Source organism: Psammomys obesus, unplaced genomic scaffold (assembly GCF_907164565.1).
Source record: "Psammomys obesus unplaced genomic scaffold, mPsaObe1.curated_primary_1811, whole genome shotgun sequence".
NCBI lineage: Eukaryota > Metazoa > Chordata > Mammalia > Rodentia > Muridae > Psammomys > Psammomys obesus.
This window is the reverse complement of record NW_026596162.1, coordinates 6,474,441-6,497,150: the sequence shown is the minus strand read 5'-3', so window position 1 is coordinate 6,497,150 and position 22,710 is coordinate 6,474,441. Positions and strand designations below refer to the sequence as shown.

At 46.4% G+C, this 22,710-nt stretch overlaps 1 protein-coding gene across 3 annotated transcripts in view; it reads right to left on the bottom strand.

Annotated features, from left to right (window-relative positions):
• Gcnt2 (glucosaminyl (N-acetyl) transferase 2 (I blood group)) overlaps positions 1-22,710 on the bottom strand; it is a 94,273-nt gene that overhangs the window by 28,123 nt on the left and 43,440 nt on the right. The window contains exon 1 of one of the 3 annotated variants that reach the window (XM_055595150.1): positions 6,069-7,085. The exons of the other annotated variants lie outside the window; for them this stretch is intronic. Coding sequence (XP_055451125.1) covers positions 6,069-6,990 — 922 coding nt within the window. The 5' untranslated portion in view covers positions 6,991-7,085. Of the gene's footprint in view, positions 1-6,068; positions 7,086-22,710 lie in introns of those variants that run through there. 3 annotated transcript variants of the gene reach the window in all.

The following is a 22,710-nucleotide window of genomic DNA, read 5'->3' as shown; positions in this document are numbered from 1 at the left end:
CATTCGAATTGTTTTACTGGAGCCCCAGGCTGGATGGATTACGATTCTCAAAACAGACTTGATGTCAACACAGTTTGATTACCCAAAGGTGCTGTGATCTACCTATGGCTTTTCCGCTAAGTACTCAGCATTTTAATGGCCTTAGACTCATGCCAGATTACTGAAGACCTGAGACCATTGCAGATATAAATCTTCCCCCGTGAGCCTCATAAGCCTACCTGGATTTCAGGCCAGAGAAGAGCCTACGGCCTCTTACCAAAGAAGAAGAGCAAGCCAAACGGGTCCTCATCACCAATGCAGAATTTTGAAATCATGTTCTCCTTTTATCGAATGAGTTTGATATTATCTAGTTACAAAAAAGCCAGTATTTTGAAAGTGTTCAGTAGATAGAAACTCAGGGAAGCACATTCTATGAACCATCTCCTCTAACTATATTGGCTTTATTTCCATATTGACAAAACAATAATCTTGTATCCACAAAAACAGCCCTGAGTGTGTGGAGTTGCTGATTCAAGTCTGACTCTCCTGGACCATGGGTGTTACAATTCTCAGCCTTGAGGACAGTGGCCATGAATACTGCAGACTGTGTTATCCTAGAGGCTGCTTTCTCCATGTGGGCTGACGCAGACAGAACACAATGCATGCTCTGGAAAGGACTTTCTCCTGATCCAGCCACACCCTGCTTAAGGCCCCAAGTCACCTTCTGGTTGAGAACACAGTCGGGTGTCTACAACTTGTATGGCTGGAGGGATGCTTTAACTTTCTTCCTTATGTTTGGGCACTGTCTTTTCTTAATCTTTCATCTTCTCGGTTTCTTTCCTAAACCAGCATTATGGAGTATTTTTATATTAAGCCAAGAGCAGCCGCTGCATGAGCCATGGAGCAGGGCTTGGTGTTGCTAACAGCGGGGCTGACCCAGAGTCGGTTACGGGAGAAATCAAAGCAGCTGTGGGTAATACAGAGGCTTCGGCAGGCCCTGCCTGCGGGTGCCCTGTCTCGACATCAGCCAACCTGGGGTGGCTACTAAGAACCAAGTTTTCTAACTAAGCACTCAGTCCCCTTTGCATTCCATCTGGAATTTTGGAGTTTACCAAACGTGCCTCCCTCGCGGATAGATGCCATTTGTCTGCCGGCCCAGAACACATCACCAATCGATGTTTTACCTGCTCATTATCATCAATTCATTATCATCACTTATCTCCACCTCCGATACGGGACATGCTTTTATGCCATTCCCATCTTTAACTGTTCAGCAATTCTCTGACCTCCCCCAAACTCTAGACTCCAGCATTCTCTGTATGACGCCAAGAGGCAGCATGCACTGTTGGAGCAGGATCAGGAAACACGGAGACGGAGGGCACGTTTCTTGTTCTTAGGGGATCGAATGCTGAGGAGATGTTTACTAACAGGTGACTAACTGTTAATTGGCGCAGCCCTGGCATAGGAGAGCCGGATATGGAACAGAGGAGGGTATCAGAAAGGTCAGAGAAGAGAAGTTGGGTCAAGTAGTTGTGGGAGTATGAAGTGTAAGTGTGAGTCATTCTATAAAAAGGGAGGAGGTAGGGAGAAGGGTGGGGTTCAGGAGGTCGTGACGCTGGAGATAACGGGAAACTACTGCAAAGCCGTAAGGCGGGATGGAAGGTGTCCTCAGGCCTACCTAACCACACTGTGCACTCACCATCACTGCACACTCCGTAAACGTCCCCCAGTCACCAAGCCTCACAGAACTCTTTAGGCCTAGATTTTAAAGTGGTTTAAAATAAGCGATTGGCTTCTGAATTAAAAATAGCTCCCCACACACCTGCCTGCCACCTATTTAAATAATGAATATCTTATGAGAATTGTGTTCCTATCAGACAGCATGAGGCCTAAAAGAAGGACCTATTTTAAAAAAAAGAAGCTGGATGTATCTGTAGTGAGATTATAAAATATTTACTTGTAGTGTTTCCTACATGGTATGTATGTATGTATTTATTATGTATACAGAGTTCTGCTTACATGTACACCTGCATGACACAAGAGGACACTAGATATCATTACAGATGGTTGTGAGCCACCATGTGGTTGCTGGGAGTTGAACTCGGGACCTTTGGAAGAACAGTCAGTCCTCTTAACCTCTGAGCCATCTCTCCAGCCCCTCCCACATGGTATTTTGTTAGTGGTATTATTTAAAATAATAATAATAAAACTCCCATGGAAGGAAATGCAGGGAAAAAAAATAAGTTCAGTAGCTGATGGAACACAATCTTCATGACTCTCAAACTTTGAATACTTTTTTTTTTCCTTTCAAAATTTTGTTGTTGTTGAGAACTGAACCCAGGGCCTTGTGTATGCTGAGCATGTCCTTAGGTCCCTGAGCCTCACCATTGGGTCCCTCCAATTTTTAAAGCCAACTGTAAGAATGTTTGTTAAAGATTTTATTTATTTTATGTATGTGAATGTTTTGTCTACACGTACATCTATTTGCACACCAAAGGACGTCAGTCACTGACCCTACGAGACCACAGTTATAGATGGTTGTGAGCCACCATATGGATGCTGGGAATTGAACTCAGAACCTCTGAGAGAGCAGCTGGCGCTTCCAACCGCAGAGCTGTCTCTCCAGCTCAACGCTTTAAAAATAAACACATCTATTTAAAGAAAATAACAACAAACAAAACCCCAAACAACAATTCCCAAGGCCTTCTCTCCAAAGAAATTTGAGGGGTTGATGTGGGAGAAAATTAGCTCCAAAGCAAAACCACCACAGACCCTTAATGTTCAACCGTTCAACTCCGCCAACTCTGACACCGTGGAGTTGTGTCTTCTGTCTGCACCCTCAGCACGCACAACACTCGGGACAATGAAGCACTAAGAAACTTATGATGTCTGAGAAAGTAGTGTCAGTAGACTTAGGACAGCGAAACTGCTCAGCGGGTGAAGGTGCTTGTGGCTAAGCCAGACAGCTTACACCCTAGCTACCCCGGCCCCGCCCCCACCTCCTCTCTCTCATGTTTATGGAGTGACATTTCTGTGCACCGTGCATTCAATTGCTGATTCCTGTGCTGATCCAGATCCCATTACAGTGGGCTTCCGCCTTGTCACTGTTAGAAAGCGTCTCAGGTCTCAGTATTTCGTAAACATTGTACTCCCATCACCTTCTGATTGGTTAAATAAAGACATGAACAGCCAGTAACTGAAGGGGGGGAGGAAGGCGGGACTTCTTCTAGGCCCTGAGAGGGTCTCAGGTGGGGATTCCACCGAGGATTTGCCTGAGAAGAGCGGATGAAGCCGAAGAGAGGTAAAGAACCAGTGGCAGAACATAAATACAGATTAAGTTAAATGGGTAAGCTAGCTGGGACCCATAGCCTAGCTTAAGGCCTAAAGCTACAAATAAACACATCTCTGTGTCATTCATTATTCAGAGCAAGGGCTAGCATAGAAAAACCACACATTTTACAGACACGCTGTGGCAAGTGTGCTTGAACACATCACAAAAGATAAAGGAAGATAGCTCACTACTTGCAAAGCCTTCTTTCCCGTTCTGTATTAGAGTGACATCCTCAATACACTTCATTTTCTTTCTTCTTTACAAAGACCTCCTGGGGTTCGGGGTACAGCCCAGTTGGTCAGAGTGCCTGCCTAAAACATGCACCAAGCTCTGGGCTCAATCCCCAGCACCTCCTAATCAGGCACAGTATCTGAAGCTTGCAGTCCCAGCCTCTGATGTGAAGGAAGGAGAATCAAAAGTCCAAGGTTATCCTCAGCCGACCTAACTGCCGAGGTTTGCACTACATAAAGCCATCTCTAAATACAAATAGGAAGGAGGAAAGGAAGGAAAGAAGGAAGAAAGAGAGTCCCATATTTACTACTGAAGCAACCTACTAATGCAGAGCATAGAAAAAAAATGTGTCACCGTAAGTATTGTTCGCTGTGTACAGCAGTGACGCTGTTAGCTTGGTGTTTTTCGATGACAGCTTAAATCCGAGTGTCAGTCGCCTGTGAAATTCCTCACAGACCCACTTCCTGGATCCCAATATCTCAGGATCATATCGGTTTGATTACATTTTTATCAGAATCCACCGTGGGGACTGGGGTAGCGATAAGGGGTGGACACTCGGGAGGGAGAGAGACAGAGGCTAAGAATCAGGTAAGGGTCCGGTCAGCTCTGTTCTTGCTTCTTGATCCTGAAAGTCTAGTAAAAGGATGCAGCGAAGCGTGGAGTCAGGAGCACACGCCACAGTGATGGGGGAGCGGCGAGGGAGAAGGCACGGCAAGGGGAGAAGCTTATTTCTCTTACTGTCACAGTGATCATGTACAGTGTCTTGAGTGGGTGCTGGACCCACTGCCAGTCCCTGGGAACATTCACTGATGGGCCATCCCCATGCCCACTGGCTGGCGATGAGAAGAGGAGCCAGGCTAAAGCCCTGCTTTGAGCAGGGACACAGGGAAAGGGGCACAGCAGCCTACAGGGGGTGTCGATACTTAGTTCCAGAAAGGATGCTTTATCACCCTCTGGTTAACAGGGACCCCCGGCAAGCTTCGCATATTTGCTGTCTTCCAACACACACACAAACACAGCCTCATGTGCTTGCTGCTTTCCAACACACACACACACACACACACACACACACACACACACACACACCCCTTGCTAACTATTTCCAGGTCAGACAGCTTACTTCCACAATCTTCACTTTCCCTAATCCTTTGTCCTTTCCGGTAGGTCCTTTTGGCAGGAAAGAAGAAAGGATTATTCTTCCTTCTCCCGGTGCAACAGGAATAACTGAAGCTTCAGGCTACTTGGATCTAAGGCCAGATCCCAGCTTGCCCTGGGACCGACTGCGTGACTCAAGAGCAAGCACTACTTCAAGCTAAAGCTCCAGTCACCGGCACACGGAGATAACAAAGATAAACCTCACACCTGGTACAAGCCGTGCCAACAAAAACAATACCAGATGCCACAGGCAGAATGTTTACATGTCTTTCAAAGAGAAATTGGTCAGACTGGCAAGACGGCTCATCAAGTGTAGGTGCTTGCTGCCTGATGACCCAAACCCTAAGGATCCGAGTAGGTCAAAAGAACTCCATAAGGCTGTCCTCTGACCTCCACAAGTGGGCCCACCCACATAGGTCATAAGCATACACACAATAACAAAATAAAAATTTTTTTTTTAAGTGGGCAAAACAGAGTCACTAAGGAACCATAATGAATGTCACTCATTCCTCCTCCTGTGAACCTTTGTGCCCTGAAATTTTGGCATCTCTGAGAGTAAACTCTCATTAGACAGACCATGTCTGTCCCCAGCCACCAAGCTTGTTGGAATTTGTGACTATTCACCTAGTTCAGTTTTTTGGAAAGCTGAGTTATCAGGGAGCTAAAGATGTCTAAGTGCCCTGAGTCCACTTTCAGATATGAAGGTAGCTTCCAACAGCACTCAAAAGTGTGCCAGGGATAAAGGCTGCCACTCAGAAAGAGCCAGGAACTATTCCAAGAATGGCAGACATAGGGCCATCCTTACCTAGAACCAACACCCACAAGCCACCTGGTGCTATGGGGACATTCCCACTGAGGCCTACATAACTTACGGGAAAGCAGCCCAGGTTTGAATCAAAGGGGAAGTGTGTTAGTCTGTTTACAGCCGGCTGCCATCCTTTGGCTTCATTTCCAAGTCAACACCAACCATCAAGAAGACTTTCCCCTCGGTGAAAGCACAAGGCTGTAAACAGGAACTGCTAATAAGAAAACAACATCTACTAAAAGTTGAGGATTCTACTGGGCCGCCTCCAGCTGAGAGCACAGCCTGTGTGCCAGTCACCCGCTCCTCGCTCCTCAAGGCGACAAAATGTCAGGGATGCATCTGTGAACTTCCAATGAGATTCCCAAGGTGCTAGAAACGGGCCCACCCACAGCCTCCCATGAGATCCACTCAGTGAGATTTCACCCTGAGTGATCCGCTCTGGGATCCACTGCAATAGGGCCACCGAGAGGGATGGGCAGATAAAGGCACTTGCCTGATTTGCAATCTAAAAATAAAGGGCAAACACGCAACTTAGGGAAGAGTTGTCAATGACTATTTGGCACTGACCTGGGATCCTATTGAGAGTCACCCAAAAGTGTTCGTCAGGGCTATAGGTATCTTTAGACCACTCTAAGAGATCAATGGCCCTCTTGTCGCTCATGATTAAGTTGACGAAGTCTCTGGTGAGGGCCACATAGGCCGTGCCAAAGTAGATGGTCAGCTGGTGTGGAGGGGGAGCTTTCAAAGTATTTGTTTTTTTCATAAAAAATCCACCTTTGCCTGTACGTTCTTGATGGACGTACTTAGTCCGATCAACGGCGTGCTGAGGCGGCAGAACGCCTGGGGTGATGTTTTTCCCCTTAAATCTCTTCAGGTAGCTAACGATTTCCTTGTTGGTTTTCAGGGGGAAGTCCTGGCCGCAGGTGTTGAGAACGTATTTCCAGGGGACCTCGGAGGCCACCAGATCTTTCATGCAGTTCAGGTCAGCCTGGAGCCGGGAGAAGCCACCGTAGACCACCCTTTCGGTCTCGGAAGCCAGGAAAGCGTTGGGGAAACACTGGAGTAACTGCCGCACCGCCCCTTTAAACTCCCTGCTGGCCTTTTCGTCCACGTGCACGCAGTAGACATTCTGGGGCGTGTAGATGGCCCTGAAGAGCCTTTCAAACGTGCTGAAGTCTTTGTGGATCACCATGGCGTAGGCCAGGGGGAAGGCAGCCTCCTCTTCGGACAGGGGGCTGGTGATATAGTGGCTCTGGGTCTGGTACCGCTGGCAAGAGATACCTCCCAAAGGATGTGGCGATGTTCTCCCCGACACGGAGAACGTCTGATTTTGCGAGCCGTAATCGCAGGCGATGACAGAAGTCCTTTCGCCGGAGCTGTTGAGCCGCTGGTAGAGGTTGGCAGGGCTCAGCTGGCTTTGATAGAAGACCACAAAAATCACCACGCTGAGCGCAGTCAAGAAGAAGACGCAACTCAGCCGTAGGTTCATTATTTTCAGTTCCGGGCGAGAAGAATTCTCACCGGAGACTGAGAAGTGATCACGGTTCTGAGAGCCCAGGCGCGAGAGCCTCCTCCAGATTCGCCGGCTTCTCCCGCAGAGGTGCGGGCTCGCGCTGCCCAGCTCTCAAGCCGCGGGTCTCCCGTGCTTCCGATTCTGCTCCATCCTCCCGGACCGGGTGGAGATGCTCGGCTTCCCCGCCGCACGCTGGCATCCGAATCCTGAACCCCCTCGGAGCCGAGTCCCCGCTGGCAGGATTTCAGCCCCGCCCAGCCAGGGAAATCTCTTCGTTTGCACACGAAAAGCAAAGAGGTGCCTCGGAGCCAGCCAGCGGCGTTCTGGAACCGACATTCCCAAAGCATCAACCCCACCCACCTCCCCTCCTTCCATCTGAGCGGCTCCCTTCGGTCGCGTTCCAGAAGAGTGGACTCTGTTTGGGGAGTGTGTAGGGCGACCGCAACTCGCTGTTTCTCTGTTTCTCTTCTTTCTAATCGCTGCTTGTTTGTTTGTTCATTTATTTATTTCATTTCAGTCTTATCTCCGGCCCTGGGCAGAGACAGAGGCACGGAAAAAGGACATTGCAACACGCCTCAATAGATAATCAGCAGAGAGAGAGAGAACACAAACAAACTTTGTGGTGAGGTGTGCTGGATTAAATCATTCCGATGTGTTCTGCTTACTCAGATTTATGAGAAGAGGAAATAAGAATCAAGCCGTGGGACACCCGGTAAAGCCGACTTCACACACAGAGGGTCCGAGCTGAGGGCTTGTAAGTGAGCAAACACACCTCTGCCTGCGTGCTATGTCGAAATGCGATAGCCACTGGTTTCTGTTTCACACAGAGCTTCAGATGTCTAGAACTACCAACACAGTATTATTTGCAATATTCGAGTACCTAGCTACTAAGCGTCTCTCTACAGCCGGGTGCCATCACGTTGGTGGTCATTCTGTAAGACTCCTGGGATTCTCTCGTCTCTTTCCCATCCTCCACCACCCACTGTACTCTCTCACTTCCTGGACTCTGAAGAAAGAACAAATGTTTCTGGGCCGTTGTAAAATTCCTGGAAGTATCTGTCACTGTGACTCAGGGAAACCAGGAAGAGCAGGTCTGGTTACCAGGCTCGGGATTCTCTTAGCTTACCTGTGCACCAGCTTACAGAGAAAGTGGAATGCTTTGGGGGAAATCAAGGCAGGTCCTACGGCTATTTCCAGGTTGAACAGCAGAGAGAGTTTGGGAGTCGTGCTGGGTGCCAGAGGCAGCAGCCACCCTGCCCCCTCTCTCCCTGCCCCCTCTGCCCACTTCAACCATTCAATGTTCTGACGGAGTAGCAGCCACCATGGAGCCATCATGACCGATTTGGAATGGTCTCATACACTTGGAAAGCTGCCAGACAGGGACCTCTGACATGGCCAAACACAATTTCTTTGATTTACAGGTGAGGAGACCTAGGAGGATAGAAACGGTCTTCCCACAGCCACTCAACCATCCACCGTGCTCACCTCCAGATGGGGAGGCCAGCCTCCTCTCTAAACTCCTACGTTATCACAGGGACCAGGGAGAAGTCCCCTGCCTCTTCAGTCACCGGGCCCTCCCTCTATGAAACGGCAAGTAAAAATGCCTAGCTGCAGCTTTTGTTTCACAAGGTTGTCCATGAGATTAAAAGAGATCCCTTCTGCTCTCGCCTTACAAGGAAGCTGGCTTTGCTGAGGGTGGATTCACAAGTGTTGCCTGTGTTACTCTTCTGAAAAATGGCCTGTATTTCTAACCCTGTTAATGAACTGATATTTTGACTTCTGTTCATTTGTTCGTTTGTTTCCAGATAGAATTTTTCTGTGTAGCTAGCGTTAGCTGCCCTGGAAGTCGATGTGTAGACCGGGCTGGCCTCGAACTCACCACCTGCTTCTGCTTCCCTGAGTGCTGGGACTAAAGGCCTGCACCACCACACCCAGTTTATGCTAAGGCTTCTAGGTGAGCTAATTAATCCCCCAAACTCACACCTTACTCTTAACACAGGGTGGTAGTACATGCCTGTGGCCTTCAGCCCCTGCAAGGCTGAGATAGGAAAATTGCAAATTCCAAACTCTTGGCTAGTCTGGACTACAAATAAGACCCTGTCTTAGAAAACCAATCAAGCAGGACATGGTGTCAGACACCTTTAATCCCAGCACTGCAGAGGCAGGCAGATCCCTGTGAGTTTTAGGCCAACCTGGTTTACACAGAAAGTTCCAGGACAGTTGGGGTTACACAGAGAAAGCTTGTCACAAGCAAGCAAACACACGCACACACATGCACCACCACCCCCCAACAACGAAACAAAACCTTTTTCTTCCTTTATCATTGACCTCCCCAGTTTGGCCCAGGAGAAAAATAACAAAGAGAGAGAGAGAGAGAGACAGAGAGAGGGAGAAAGAGAGAGCTAGCTATATAAAGAGAATACTTGAATAAACCGTTCTCATAGCTTCATTCCTTTATGCAAAATATATCCTTGGTTGGGCTGTGGCTAAGGGGAAGTTAGAGATTTCAGTTTTGCTCCTTCCCTTTGACTCAACCTGATCTCACAAAGGGAGTACTTGTGGTGGATGTCAAAATAAAGCGAACTCACAAATTCACATCAAGCTGACTGAACAGGAGGGATGGAGGTAGAGTGGGAGGCTGAGGAGTTGCCACATGATTTATGGTTTAAAGCCATGGTGTAGAGGCCTCCCCAAACCAATGGCATACTTCAGCAACCACTTCTACAATTTGCCCTGGCACGTCTGCCCTAGCTCCGATGAATGGACTGAGAGGAATCTGTGATGTCTTTTTATTGGCTAGCCTCAGCAGTGGGTTTGTGTTGCCCGGTCTCTGTGGTAACCAAGCAGGCGTTTTTTTTTGTTTTTTTTTTCCTTCCAGCAAATGATTGCAAGGGCTGAGCTAGCACCTTCTGACACGGACATTGTTTCTGCTCTGCTCACTCCGGTTGGATATAACTGCTGAAAACTGTCCTCAAGAAATCCTTCCTCTCGGCGGCTCGGGGTAACCTTTATGGTCACAAAGAGACAGAAGAAGGCTAACAGCACACATAGTTGGGCCCACACACCAGCAAAGAACCGAGCAATGAGAGGAGGCTGGGGTAGGAGCAAAGGGACTTCTCATTAACCTTGATTTTTACTTCCACTTAATAAAGAACAGGATTGGGACTCTGGGTATGATTTTGGCTATAGAACCGAGATGATGTTTGTTTATTTATTTATTAAGTGACATAATATTGGCATACGAATAGCATAGTATTGTCACTCAGTACACTCCCATAGCACATCAGTGTATTTCACATTTTCATTGCTCAATCACCACTGATTCTCCATTAGGAGCCCTCTCCTTGTGCTGGTGACTTGGAAAGGCAGAATTCATTGGTTTCAATCATGGCTGCCCTACCGTGCCATACAACACAAGCATGCTTCCCAGACGGACTCTACCCAGCCACAGGTTGAACCCTGCACGCCCTTGTTCGAGACCACTCCATGCTGTTCTCGTGTGGACGGCTTCAGTTGTGTCTATCCAGCAACTTCTAACTCTTCAGTTAGAAGGATGTCAAAAAGTAAGCAGGAAACTCCCCCCCCCCCTCGCAACCAAAACAGTAATCACAAACTGTGGGTAGGCCCTGTGCTCCCTGTGAGAAGGGCACGGTGCTAGTGGGTGTGGCTACCAGGACAGAGCAGAGGGAAGGAGACCTGTACCACCCCCCCCACCCCCCACCCCCGCTCTCCCAAAGCAAGTAGCTCACTTGCCACTTGCCGTGCCAGTAACCAACACTGCACTGAACTGGGTAACCAATGCTGCAGGCTCTTCCAATGTTCCTCAAAATAAAAATTCATATACGCACCCCTCCCCCACACACCTGTAGCTGATCCTTGAGAGGACATTTTTACCACTTTCTATTTCCGCATCAAAACCCAGGCAGTATTAGTCTCTTTGGAAGCCGGCCTTCTTAACTCTAATATACCACTGTAACAAACTTTCTCAAAGCCAAGCCAGGATGTGAGACTGGCAGACAGAGTCATCCTACTGGAAGCCACAGGCAATAGCCCAAGAATGAAGCAGGTTCAAGTTCAAACTCATTTGAGATCATTTGGATTCACAATACAGCCCAGAATCCATCTTTTTACTTAAGCTCTGCTTGTGTAAGCCAACACTGGGTTTGAATTCATTTATGTAACCAGGCTGTCTTCAAATTCTCAGCAATCCCCGTCTCAGCCTCCTGAGGCCCGAGATTATAATCAGGTGCCACTACCTTGTCTCCTTACAGTGGCCATCTTGTTATTTTCTAAGACCAACACCTCAAGTCTTTACAGGTAAATTACTCGCTGTGAAAGGACTCGCAAACCGTGAAGCTCAATGTCACTGAGTCTAGATCAATGGCAGATGTTCCTCTGAAAATAATCAGAGTAGAAAGGCTAAAATAGAAATACAAACTAACACACATATTTTCTGTGTCCTGTTTGAAAACCGCTCTGTTTTTTCCTGAGAAAACAACAACTGGCAGATGCTCCAGGGACCTACTCTTGAAAGGTCACAGGCTTCAGCAGTGGCCTCTGGGGACCATGGTGGCTTCCCAGGACTGTGGTAGAAGAAGCCTGGGGCCAGGCTACAGCATCCTGAAGGCAAAGATGAAGACAAGGATTGGATTTCCATCACCAAGTTGGATGCTTAGTCAAGGATATAAAGAACAAGTCCCTGGGGCTGGAGAGATGGCTTAGCAGTTAAGAGCACTGAGTCCTCTTTTAGAGGACCCGGGTTCAAATCCCAGCACCCTCATGGCAGCTCTCACCCATCTGTAACTTGGTGATCTGACACCTTCATACAGACATGCTCGCAGGCAAAATACCAATGCACATAAAAATAAATAAAGAAATGAATAAATAATTTTTTTTAAAGTCCCTGGAGAAGAGCAGTCTTTTCCCGCTGCCCATCAAGGAGTCTAAAATTATTGGCTTTTTTCCTATGGGCATCCCTCAAGCGTAAGGCTTTGTAGATGAGGTTAGAGTAGAAGCAAACTCATTTTGGCCAGCAGACTAGGTTCAAGATTTTGTCACCATCAGAGAATAAAACGGTCAAGATGGCCTGAATGTTAAACACTCTACTGTGGCCAAGATCAACTAATCCTGTGTAGGCAGGCTGCTAAGATGACAAAGTCCTAAGCCCCACACAATCCTATGACAGGTGACAGAAGCCTGGGCTGATTCCCCTCCACCCATTCTGTGTCCAAGAAACTGATGCCGATGGCTGGTTTTAAGGACTGTTCCACGTCAGCAGACGGTGACTGACACCTGGCAGACTTCACCAAGGCCACTTTTGATGCTATCTCCAAGACATAGAGCCTCCAACCTGACCACTGACCTCTGGAAAGACTGTTACCCTGTTCATCAAATCTGTCATAGACCATTTTCTGAAATCTCTATTCATAGACCATTTCATATTCCACAGGACTTAGTACCCACATACATTTTGTTGCTCTTTGTTTTCAAGACGGAGTCTTCTGTATCCCAGACTGGCCTTGAATTCCCTGTTACCAAGGATGAGCTTCTATTTCGGATCCATTTGTCTGTATCTTCTAAGGGCTAGGATTACAGGCATGAGCCAACCCTGCCTGGGCAAGCACTCTACCAACTGAGCTATTTCCCCAGAACCCTTATAGAGTTTTACATAAGAAAAATCAAGTGAGTTAAGCCTGATTTTTAAACAACAACAAAGCCCCCACAGTTCTGAAATACGTCCAATAGTAAATATTCTAAGCTTGCGGTTAGCTCATTCACTCACTCTCTTGCTGCCATTCCATACCGCTGTCCTACCACAAACGCGACTAAATTGCCCTGTGACTGTTTTGCAGCAAAGCTCCAGTGTGTGGACACTGAAATCCGTGAGTAACATAACTCCTCCTGTCATGAGACAGATCTGATCTTTTGATGCTGTTCTCAACTCACTGAAAATCAAACCAGGGCTGGAGAGATGACTCAGTGATTAAGGGCACACGGACTAAATATCCGGAGTCTATTCACGTCACACCTCACAACCATCTGGAACCCTGGGAGATCTAATGCCCTCTTCTGGCCTCCACAAGCATCAAGCATATGTGTGGTACACAGACATACACGCAGGCCAAACACTCAGACACATAAAAACTTTTTTAAAAATTTCTTAAAGAAAGAAAAAAACAAACAAAAAAACTGAAGCCAGAGATGGTGGTGCACACCTTTAGTCCCAGCACTGATAGGAAAAGACACACAGTTCTCTGTGAGTTTAAGGCCAGCCTGGTCTACACAGTGAGTTCCAGGACAGCCAGGGCTACATAGGGAAATGTTGACTTGGAAAAAAAAAATAAAACCAATAAATAAATAAACAAATAAGTCAATAGGAATCAGAAGTGGAGGAGAAAACAGTGGACAATACCAACAGGCCACAGGAAGACCGCAGGCTATCTTGGGCTGATTGATCACTGCCCTAGATTTTCTTTTTTTAAATTTACTCCCCCAAGCTGCATCTTAAGTGTTGTTGAAATCCACTGTAACATCTGCATCTTTCTCCAGGACAAAGCATGAAGTGTTGGAAACCTCGACCATCTTCATATAAGCATAGGGAGCCCATTTACCTACACTATCCGTTTGAGAAGTCACAATGCTGGACTTAAAGTTTTGACAGGTAACCGACACTTTTAACCTCAAGTTCCTCATTTGCAGGATGCAGATAGCAGAAGCTACTTGTTGTGGGCATTAAACGTGGCACTAGGGTGCACAAAAGACTTGCACACCCATACTGTGGTGCCACTGGTTCCTAGTTTCTAAGACGGCGACAGAAGGACCGGGGGTGGATACATTTGCTTGGCGAGCCCTAGACATGTCAGGGCAGTCTGATGCTGCCGTTATGGCTGATGCTCACGCATGTCTCAGTTTCCTTCTTTCTTCTTCTATAAAATGGTGATACTAAACGCAAAGTTGGATGGGGATGGAGTGGGGGCTCAGTGGTTATGAGAACTTGATGCTCTCCCAGAGGACCCAGGTTTTATTCCCAGTGCCCACATGGCAACCCACAGCTACTTGTAACTCCAGAACCCTGGGCTCCAACACCCTCTTCTGGCCTCTGCAGATACCAGACATGTATATGGTACAGAGGCATATATGCAAGCAACACACACACACATATGCATTATTAAAAAAACAAAACAACAACAACAAAACACAATTAACCTTTTATAGGCCTATTACAGTGTGGTGGCACAATGCACTCTGAGAACATTTGCTGCCTTCAATGTGTCTTGGTTTCTCTATTATTAAATTTAACTGGGGGAGTGTTATTAAATTAATAAATTTATTTGAGAGGCTGGACTCCAGCTCACTATGTTGTTGAGGCTGACCTTGAACTTCTGATCCTCTTGCCATCTGGCCCCTCCTCCTACCAAGTGCTGGAATTACAAGTGGTATCTTCCTCTGTGCTCAGCTAAGTCTTCCAATTCAAAAAGGAAAAAAGTCTCGGAGATCAGTAATGGCATCTATCTAAAAAGCCACCTGTGTCTTCTCCCTCTGTAACCGCACCTGCCTCGCTTATTGTTCCAGGGCCCACTTTTCTGCTTCCTTAGGTAGCCCTGGAGGTAGCAGTGTTTGCTCCCTCTGACAGCTGGAACTCCACCTAAGCAAAAAGCAGGCCCAGAAGAGAACAGGAAACCTCAACCCTACATTTTATATGTGGCTACTTGGTTCCATTTCAAAGAACGGCATAAGTAACTATTCGTCTTTCGAAACAATGTCTCCTTTGGGAGTAAAAAAAAAAGTTGCAAATTCATGAGACAAGGTTTTTCCCACTGCAGGCCTAACTCTGCATGTTCTTGGGGTCTATTCTTACACCAACTCCTACCGACTGGCTCTCGGTCCCACAGGGATTTTGGTTAATTGGGTTTGTCTGTCTTACAGTACTAGTGCTGGGAACTGAATCTCTGCCTCCCACAAGTTAAGCATGTAGTCTCCACCAAGCACCAACCAGACTAGGAGATGGGAGACATTTTACGTCATCACTGCTGCCAGACGCCTGTATCTCCAAGATCCTGTTGTCTGGACATTTTCAAATAAATGGACACAAAACAAGGCAACCGTTTGCTCCAGTTTCTAATTTCAATAACCTTATGATACTTTTTACTTTGTTTTTTGTTTGTTTTGTTTTTTAGTTTATCCAATCTACTTTTTCTCAATGGAGTCTGTCATTTGCTTGAGTTTAGATAGTTCATTAGGACAAAGCTTTTGGGCAAATCACCAAATTCAGGTGTTTCTTTTGCTCCCTTGGAAATTACAGCTGACACAAACCTGCCTGCAAGATCTGTCCTGCACTAGTACCACAGTTCTGTATCTTGATTCTCCCTCTGGTGGGAACTGGCTTTAGTTTCAAGGTGCTGGTATTAGGAACAGAGATATTTTAATCTCTTTGTTGTTGTTACATTCCTTTTTTTTTTTAAATAAATAAATTTAAAAAAACCACTCCAGTTTTAAAGTTGATACACTTGAAACCACTGATGTTTAAAATGAACTTAACTAGTTAGTAACCTTGCTTTGCCTAAGACAGTGAAACTGTGTACTAGTACCATTTGCTCATTCTGTCAGAGTTTGTCCTGCAAGAATCTGGAGGCTTGCTTATCTACTGATGCAAGTTGCTGAGCTGCCGGAGAAAGCCTTTCTGAACAGCCAGCGGGATGCTAAGCAGTTATCGAAAGAGGCATAAGTGATGAGAACAGAGATATATAAAGTGCTGATTCTGGCCTGAAACTGTGTAGTAGAGGATGACCTTGAATTTCCGATCCTCCAGTCTCTACCTGCTGAGAGCTGAGATTACAGGTGTCTGCCATACTAGCTGATACAGTACTGGAGATCAAATCCAGTTGCATGTTAGCAACTGAGCTATATCTTCAGCCTAATTCTTGATTTCTGATATGCCTTGGAAAGAGAAGAGTGAGCGGAAATGAGGCCAAGGAGTCTCAGGGTCACCAGGTAGCCCTGTTTGTCCTGGACTGAGGGAGTTTCCAGAGCCTGTGGTGGTCGCTGCCAAAAACCTGTTAAGTCCTGGACAAATGGGGAAGAAACAGTCACCCTGAGTACCACTGGCCCCATCCACTCCCAGATGGAGAGTCATTAGTGAAAGGTATTACTAATTATTGAATAGAAACTAACTGATCAGCACAAAAGGAAAAGGAAAACTCAAGTCGTTGGCAAGGCTGGCAAAAGAGCCAAACCAGCCTGGAGTCTAAAGCCCACAGAAAGCCCACATGACCCTTCTTCACATTTTCCCAAACCAGTGAGGTGTGGGGACAGAGTGATTAATATTCATGGGATGGGTCCTCAGTGAACCCAGAAGATGGACGTACAGCAAGCCAAGTACAAATTCTTCCCCTTGTGGACATGGAGTTTTAGTCACAAATGATGAGGAAACCTAAAAAGATGACAATTATTATAAATGAAATCATATCTATCCCCTTTTTTTCCCCAGTACATGTGAGTTGGAGGTCTTGCTATGTTGTATGGCATTAATTTTAAAAGGGGGGATGATTTTATGAATAGGAATGTTTATAAGGTAGTCAGAAAGTGCTAAGACGGTGGAGAATCATTTTAAAGGACAGGCCAATCAACTGGTCATTTTGTCTCTCTGGCTCATAATTTGCAAATTTATGCACTAGATTTGGAACGGAATGCTCCCTTTGGCTTGAAATGCAACCATTAGTCCTGCTTCCAGCACAAAGAGGAGGCTGTTTTACAGGGAAGTTGTAATGGGAAGCTTGGTTGAGATTGAGGGACTGCCGAGGGAAGTCCAAAAAGTAGTAAGATAATAAAATAAAATACCCCCCCCAAAAAAAAGGCTGTTAAGTGGAGTATAGGGCAGCTGGCTCAGGCACCAACTGTTTGGGAGAAGAAAAGCCAAAGAGAGAGTTGTTAGCTTTTTCCTGGCATTGTGGGGTCTGGGGAAGGCAGGTTCTATATGGGAAACCAGAGAAGTGCTGGGGTTTGAGGCAGGGCTCTTCCTTCTACAGAACCCCAAGTTAGAGATGGAACGCAGACTTGGATGCCATACAGCTCAATGAGGGAGGAGTTATGCAAACTGGGGTGCAGAACGGAGATGGCTACAGAGGTCAAACAGGAAGAAGCCCTTCCCACAAAGCTAAAACCATTAATTCGACCTGAGCCTCCAGCTCCTTTGGGAAAGAGCCATGTTGTCTCCTCCTGTATCCTCACAGCTAAATTTTGATTTTTCAATCTGGTGGAAGAGAAAGACCACATGGGATGGAGATTTCGGAAGCTCAAGGTTCAGGGATGCAGGCTTTGCTCTTGCAAACCCCACCCTACTCTTTCCTAGAACCAAGACACTGAAGACAAGCATGTTTGGAAGCCACTTTCTGCCACTCATGGCTTTGTCCAGAAGCAGCTTAAGAAAGAATAGCACACTGTGTGGGCCAGAAGGCAAGAAAGGTCTCTGAATGGCTCTGTCATGGAGAATAGCATTGAAGGATAGCTTGTATGGCTAGGGTAATGGCTCAGCAGGTAAGAGCCTGACCTGACTTTGACCTCAGTTCCACTCCTGGACCCATGTGTAAAGCAGATGTAGTGTGTGCTCCATTTATTCCCAGTGCTGCTTGGAGGGAGAAGGGGGACAGACAGGAGACCAGTGTAGCAGGCAGAGGAATCCCTGAATTAGTGAAGTCATGAGTGCGCATACATTTTGACATGAGCGTTGGCCTGTGGAGGACTCCGAGACCAACTGACCAACTGGCAAAGCCATTTCCCGTATGGGCCAGGCTCAAAAGGAATGGTAAAGCTTCCCTTGGTAGTCTGGGCAACTGTATGTCAGCGTGTTTGCAAAGACTATCAACTGGCAGCTTCCTCCTCTGGGATGTTACAGCTTGAGAATGTTCTCCCACAGAGACCTCCTGTGAAGACAGACCATGCCCCATCCCCCACCCCGCCATACTTAATGAACTTAATAACCCCATTGCAGGGGTTAGAGAACCACACCTGATCCCAGCTCTATGCACAAGTCCTTTCTTCACTGTCTCACTGGCCCCAGCCAGGGTTCCAACAGCCCAAGCAGCATCGTGTGCAGCAGGCCGGACAGCTTCAAGGGTAGATAACCAATCAAAATGGTCGCCTAATGGCACCCTAGGTCCCAGTATTATCTGGGACCTTTAAAAATACCACCTCCTACCCCTGTATCTGAAATTCTTTTTTGATGAAAAACCCTTTCAGCAAGGTCATCTCCTACACCTCACAATAGTTTTGTTTTGTTTTGGTTTGGTTTTTCCAGACAGGGTTTCTCTGTGTAATCTTGGCTGTCCTGGAATCACTCTGTAGAGCAGGTTAGCCTCACAGAGATCCACCTGCCTCCGCTTCCCCAGTGCTGGAATTATAGATTCGTACCACCACAGCCCCGTCCTCATGACAGTCTAACTCCATGGGGAAAAAAAAGTGGCTTTATAACTTAGATGTGTTCTTGGAAGCACTGGCCTTTGCTTTGCTATTCCCTGCTCAGTTTTGCTTCTTCAGTGCACAACATAGTTTAGTAGATAAGCATACCATTAGCTACTTCTCTAATGCTGTGATAAAACACCACGACCAAGGCATAAGGAAGGGTTTATTTCGAGTTCACAACTCCAGAGGGATAGGAATCCATTCCCATCACAACTGGTGGATGGAGTACGGAAAGTCCTGAGCGAATGTGTCCTGTTCTCAATGGACACCACCCTCGCAGGTACGAATGCCTCAGCTCCACGCGAATGGGGAAGCCTTCCCCGGATAGGGCTCAGAGGGATGGCAATGCCTTCCACAGGTCCAAGAGCAAAAATGTCGACAGCGTGTGCGGAAAGCGTCCACCGCACATTCCTCTCCTCGGATGTTTAGGGTCCCAAGGCTGCTCATGTACAGAGACTGCTCAGGTGATGCTGCTTCCAAGGCTGGCTAAACCTCCCTCCTAGTTCAACTGAATATAATGACCCCTTACCTCCTTGCTTATCTTAGTGAATAACCATGTCTCTTGGCTGTGTGCAATTACCCCACATCCCTGTTCAGCTGCAGACAATAAACAGAGTTTCTTGGGTGCTAGAGCTTTTCTCTCCAAAAGCCCAGACCACCCACAGGACTCAGTAAATTTTGACTACTTACAGAAACTTTGAGAATCAACAGATGCGTTTCTCAGAGCTGTCCCCCGATGAGAGTGTCCAGGGTGTTGGACTATTCTGAAGGGGCACAAGTCTGAAGGCAGTACGCTTCTGAGGACTGAAGGGCCTGAGGTAACAACCTAGATATAACAACCTAGATCTCACTAGATAGCCCTCAGGGGCAAATGCACAGAATGTGTCGGTTAGCTGGCAGGAAGGGAGCAGCAAGTGCTGGCCAGAGAGAAGTTGGAACAAAGGTGGTGACTAAAGAAATAAGTTTGTAGACAGGCCTGGTGGTCCACACCTGTAACTCTAGCAGTCTGGAAGGCAGAGGCAGGCAGATCGCTGTTTGTTTGAGGCCAGCCTAGTCTACAAAGTCCAGGACAGCCAAGGCTACACAGAGAAACCTCCTCTCAAAAAAACAAAAAGAAAAAGAAAAAAAAAAGAGTTTGTGAGATGGAGGCAGATGAGAGGATCTGTCAAGTAGGGAACTGAAAAGAAGCACCCAAAAAGCAAACAGAAATGTGGGGGAGGAGTAGGTGAACTCTTCATGGTTTTAGGGATGTGCTGCCAGTGTCAAGATCACTAAGATCTAAGGAACAGTGAGATCCAAAGGGAAACCGAGAACAGGACTGAGGAATGTGTTCAAACCTCAATTTCCTTCATTCCAATTTCCCCGAGACCAGATGTGCTACACTCAACTGGTATCCCAGGGTCCTTTCAAAAACTGGTGACCAACAATACACAAAGGACAGAATTATCCATTTCAGTGGAAATTTCCCAAGGAGGGATTAGAAAAACTGTGAACTCTGACACATTTGGCAGCCTGACAGCCCTGCCTGTCACGATCTTGAAGCTGTAGCTCAGTTTCACATCAAATTCATAATTCAAAGACAGCTAGCTTCCATCTTTCTCTCTGATCATTTATGTCTATTTACTTCTCTCTTAGATTTCATTTTACGTGTTCGGATGCTTTGCTTGCAGGTGTGTGTTGTGCACCATCCACATGCTTAGCAATACAGAAGCAAAGCAGATGCCACTAGATCCTCTGGAGTCACAGACAGTTCTGAGCTGCCCTATAGGGGCTGGAAACGGAACCTGGGTCCTCTGGAAGAGCAGCCAGTGCGTTTTAACTGCTAGGCTGTCTCTCCCTGGCACTTTTATCTCATCTGCCATCCTAAGTTCAAACAGCTTCTAGGGGGGAAAAAAGGCAACAACCGTAGAACAATTCTGCATATTGCATTGTGGACGACGCACTGAATTGTATGGAAAAGATAATGAGTTCCACCCTGGCTTTGGTAACTGCTGGCTGCTCTATGCATTCGGTGAACTGAATTGTTAAAGCAGTTTACACATCCTCACTGGGGTCAGGTAACAAAGGCTCCATACGTATCTACTGACGGAATCACCACCTTACGGATGAACCTACAATTTCCATTAAGCATCCCTAACCCCAAAATGTGAAATCTGAAGTACTCTCCATACGGGCATGACAGCACAAGTGGAAAATTCCACCATGGAAACTTGTGCACCGAATTATTAAAGATACTGTACAAAACTGCCTTAAGGTTAGGTGTGTGAAATATAGGTGAATTTCAGGTTTGGACTCGGATCCCATCTTTACAATATTACAATATTGTAATATTGTAATTACAATTACATCTTTACAATATTACAATATTACATTATGTACGTTCAAGGATTTAAAAATATCTGTTCTGAATCCAGACATTTCAGATGGAGGATATGCAACCTAGACTAATGTTACCACAAACAGTAGCACATCAACCCTCATCCAGAGTCCTGGTCGGACTGATAGAGGCCTCACCAAGTATTTGGCGTACACCGTTTTCCTCATCTTATGGACAAAGAAACTGAGATACAACAGCCGGATGACCTATCCAAGGCCACACAACTTGTACACAGTAGAACCCAGATTCAAACTCTGGGCTGTCGAGTGTACGCTTTTAGCACATGGGCTAACTGCGCTCACTGAGATCAAACTTGACAAATGGCATATTGTGTGGCTGTGTCTGGGAGACCCAGGACTCCAACTTGGTATTCTCTGACTTGGGATCCTGAGTCCCAGTCCAAGCCAAATCACTCCCAGTAAGGGTGAGAGGCTGTGGAAGAGATCCTGGGGGTAGAATTTAGGGACCTACAGATTTATCAATGAGCTATGAGCGTGGAGAGCCCAGCACCTGCTGTGTACGTACTCTGGGCTTCCAGGGTTTGGAGCACAGTCTATCTGTTACTCAGCTGCCTGCCCAGAGGCCATCTTCCCCTTTGCCAGGCACCCAACAGGACTCCTGTGACAGAAAGGACGCAGTTCCATAGGCAGATGTTCGGGAAGTGTGAATTCCCTTCCCCTGTCTTGTATCTCTGCTCACATGAAAAAGCCAAGATTTCTGAGAATATGGACCATTAGGAAGAAAGGGAAAAACATTCCACAGCTTAATAACATACGCATCTGCCCTTTCGTATCTGGACTCTAGCAGTTATTATATTCATTACATGAAGGCTTAATAAAACTAGATTCAATTTTAAGTTATTACGTGACGTGTCACTTTGCTTCCCCTGTTTATTATATGGTTGTTTGCTGTTACTTCTTATCAGGTGTACTTAATGTTTGTTTGTTGTTTTTTGGTTTTTTTGTTTGTTTGTTTGTTTTGAGGGGGGATGTTCAAGACAGAGTTTCTCTCTGTACCCTGGCTGTCCTGGACTCGCTTTGTAGACCAGGCTGGCCTCGAACTCACACAGATCCTCCTGTCTCTGCCTCCTGAGTACTGGGATTAGAGGCGTGCACACTACATCCTTTTTATTTTTGTTTTTATATTAAGTTTTGGTTAGCAAAGAAAGAAATGGGTGTCACCGTGATGTTTCCCACACATGTATCATGTGTGAGTGTGTGCATGTGTATGTGTGTGTGTGTTTCTGAGTATCAAACAGACAACCTTGAGCATCCTAGGCAAGCCCTCCACCACCGCATCACTCGCCCCAGGCCCATACACTTGGTGCTTTCCCACTCCTCCCCAGCCATACACTGTCGTGTTAAATGTCCTCATCTATACATTGGGAACAGCAGCCCCTCTCTCTTACAGGATTGTTCTAAGCACGGAAGGAGACCAAATGTAAGAAATCCTCTTGCAAACTATGTCCATACACATTGTGATTATGATATTTCTGTGGCTTCTGGGAAGTGGATTATTCCCTGTGTAGGCTAACTGCAGCTAAACTTTTGTATATGTGTATATATGTGTGTTTAAATATGCACATATATGTTTTATAATTAGGGGCATACATATATATTGTATATATTTAGGAAGCTTGTAAAGTAAGTTTCCATGTGGCTTTATCCAACATTCCTAGTGTTAGTTACACCTCTTCCTTCATCTCTGCCATAACTTTAAACTTCCCTTCCCACTTAAGTTGCCAAATAAGAAGCCCCATGTATGGGATTCATCCCTATGATTGTTGGTCAGGGATGTCCTAGCCTCAAAACAATACAGGTTATTGTCATTGCTTTTGGTTGCCTACAGAGTTTAAGGATATG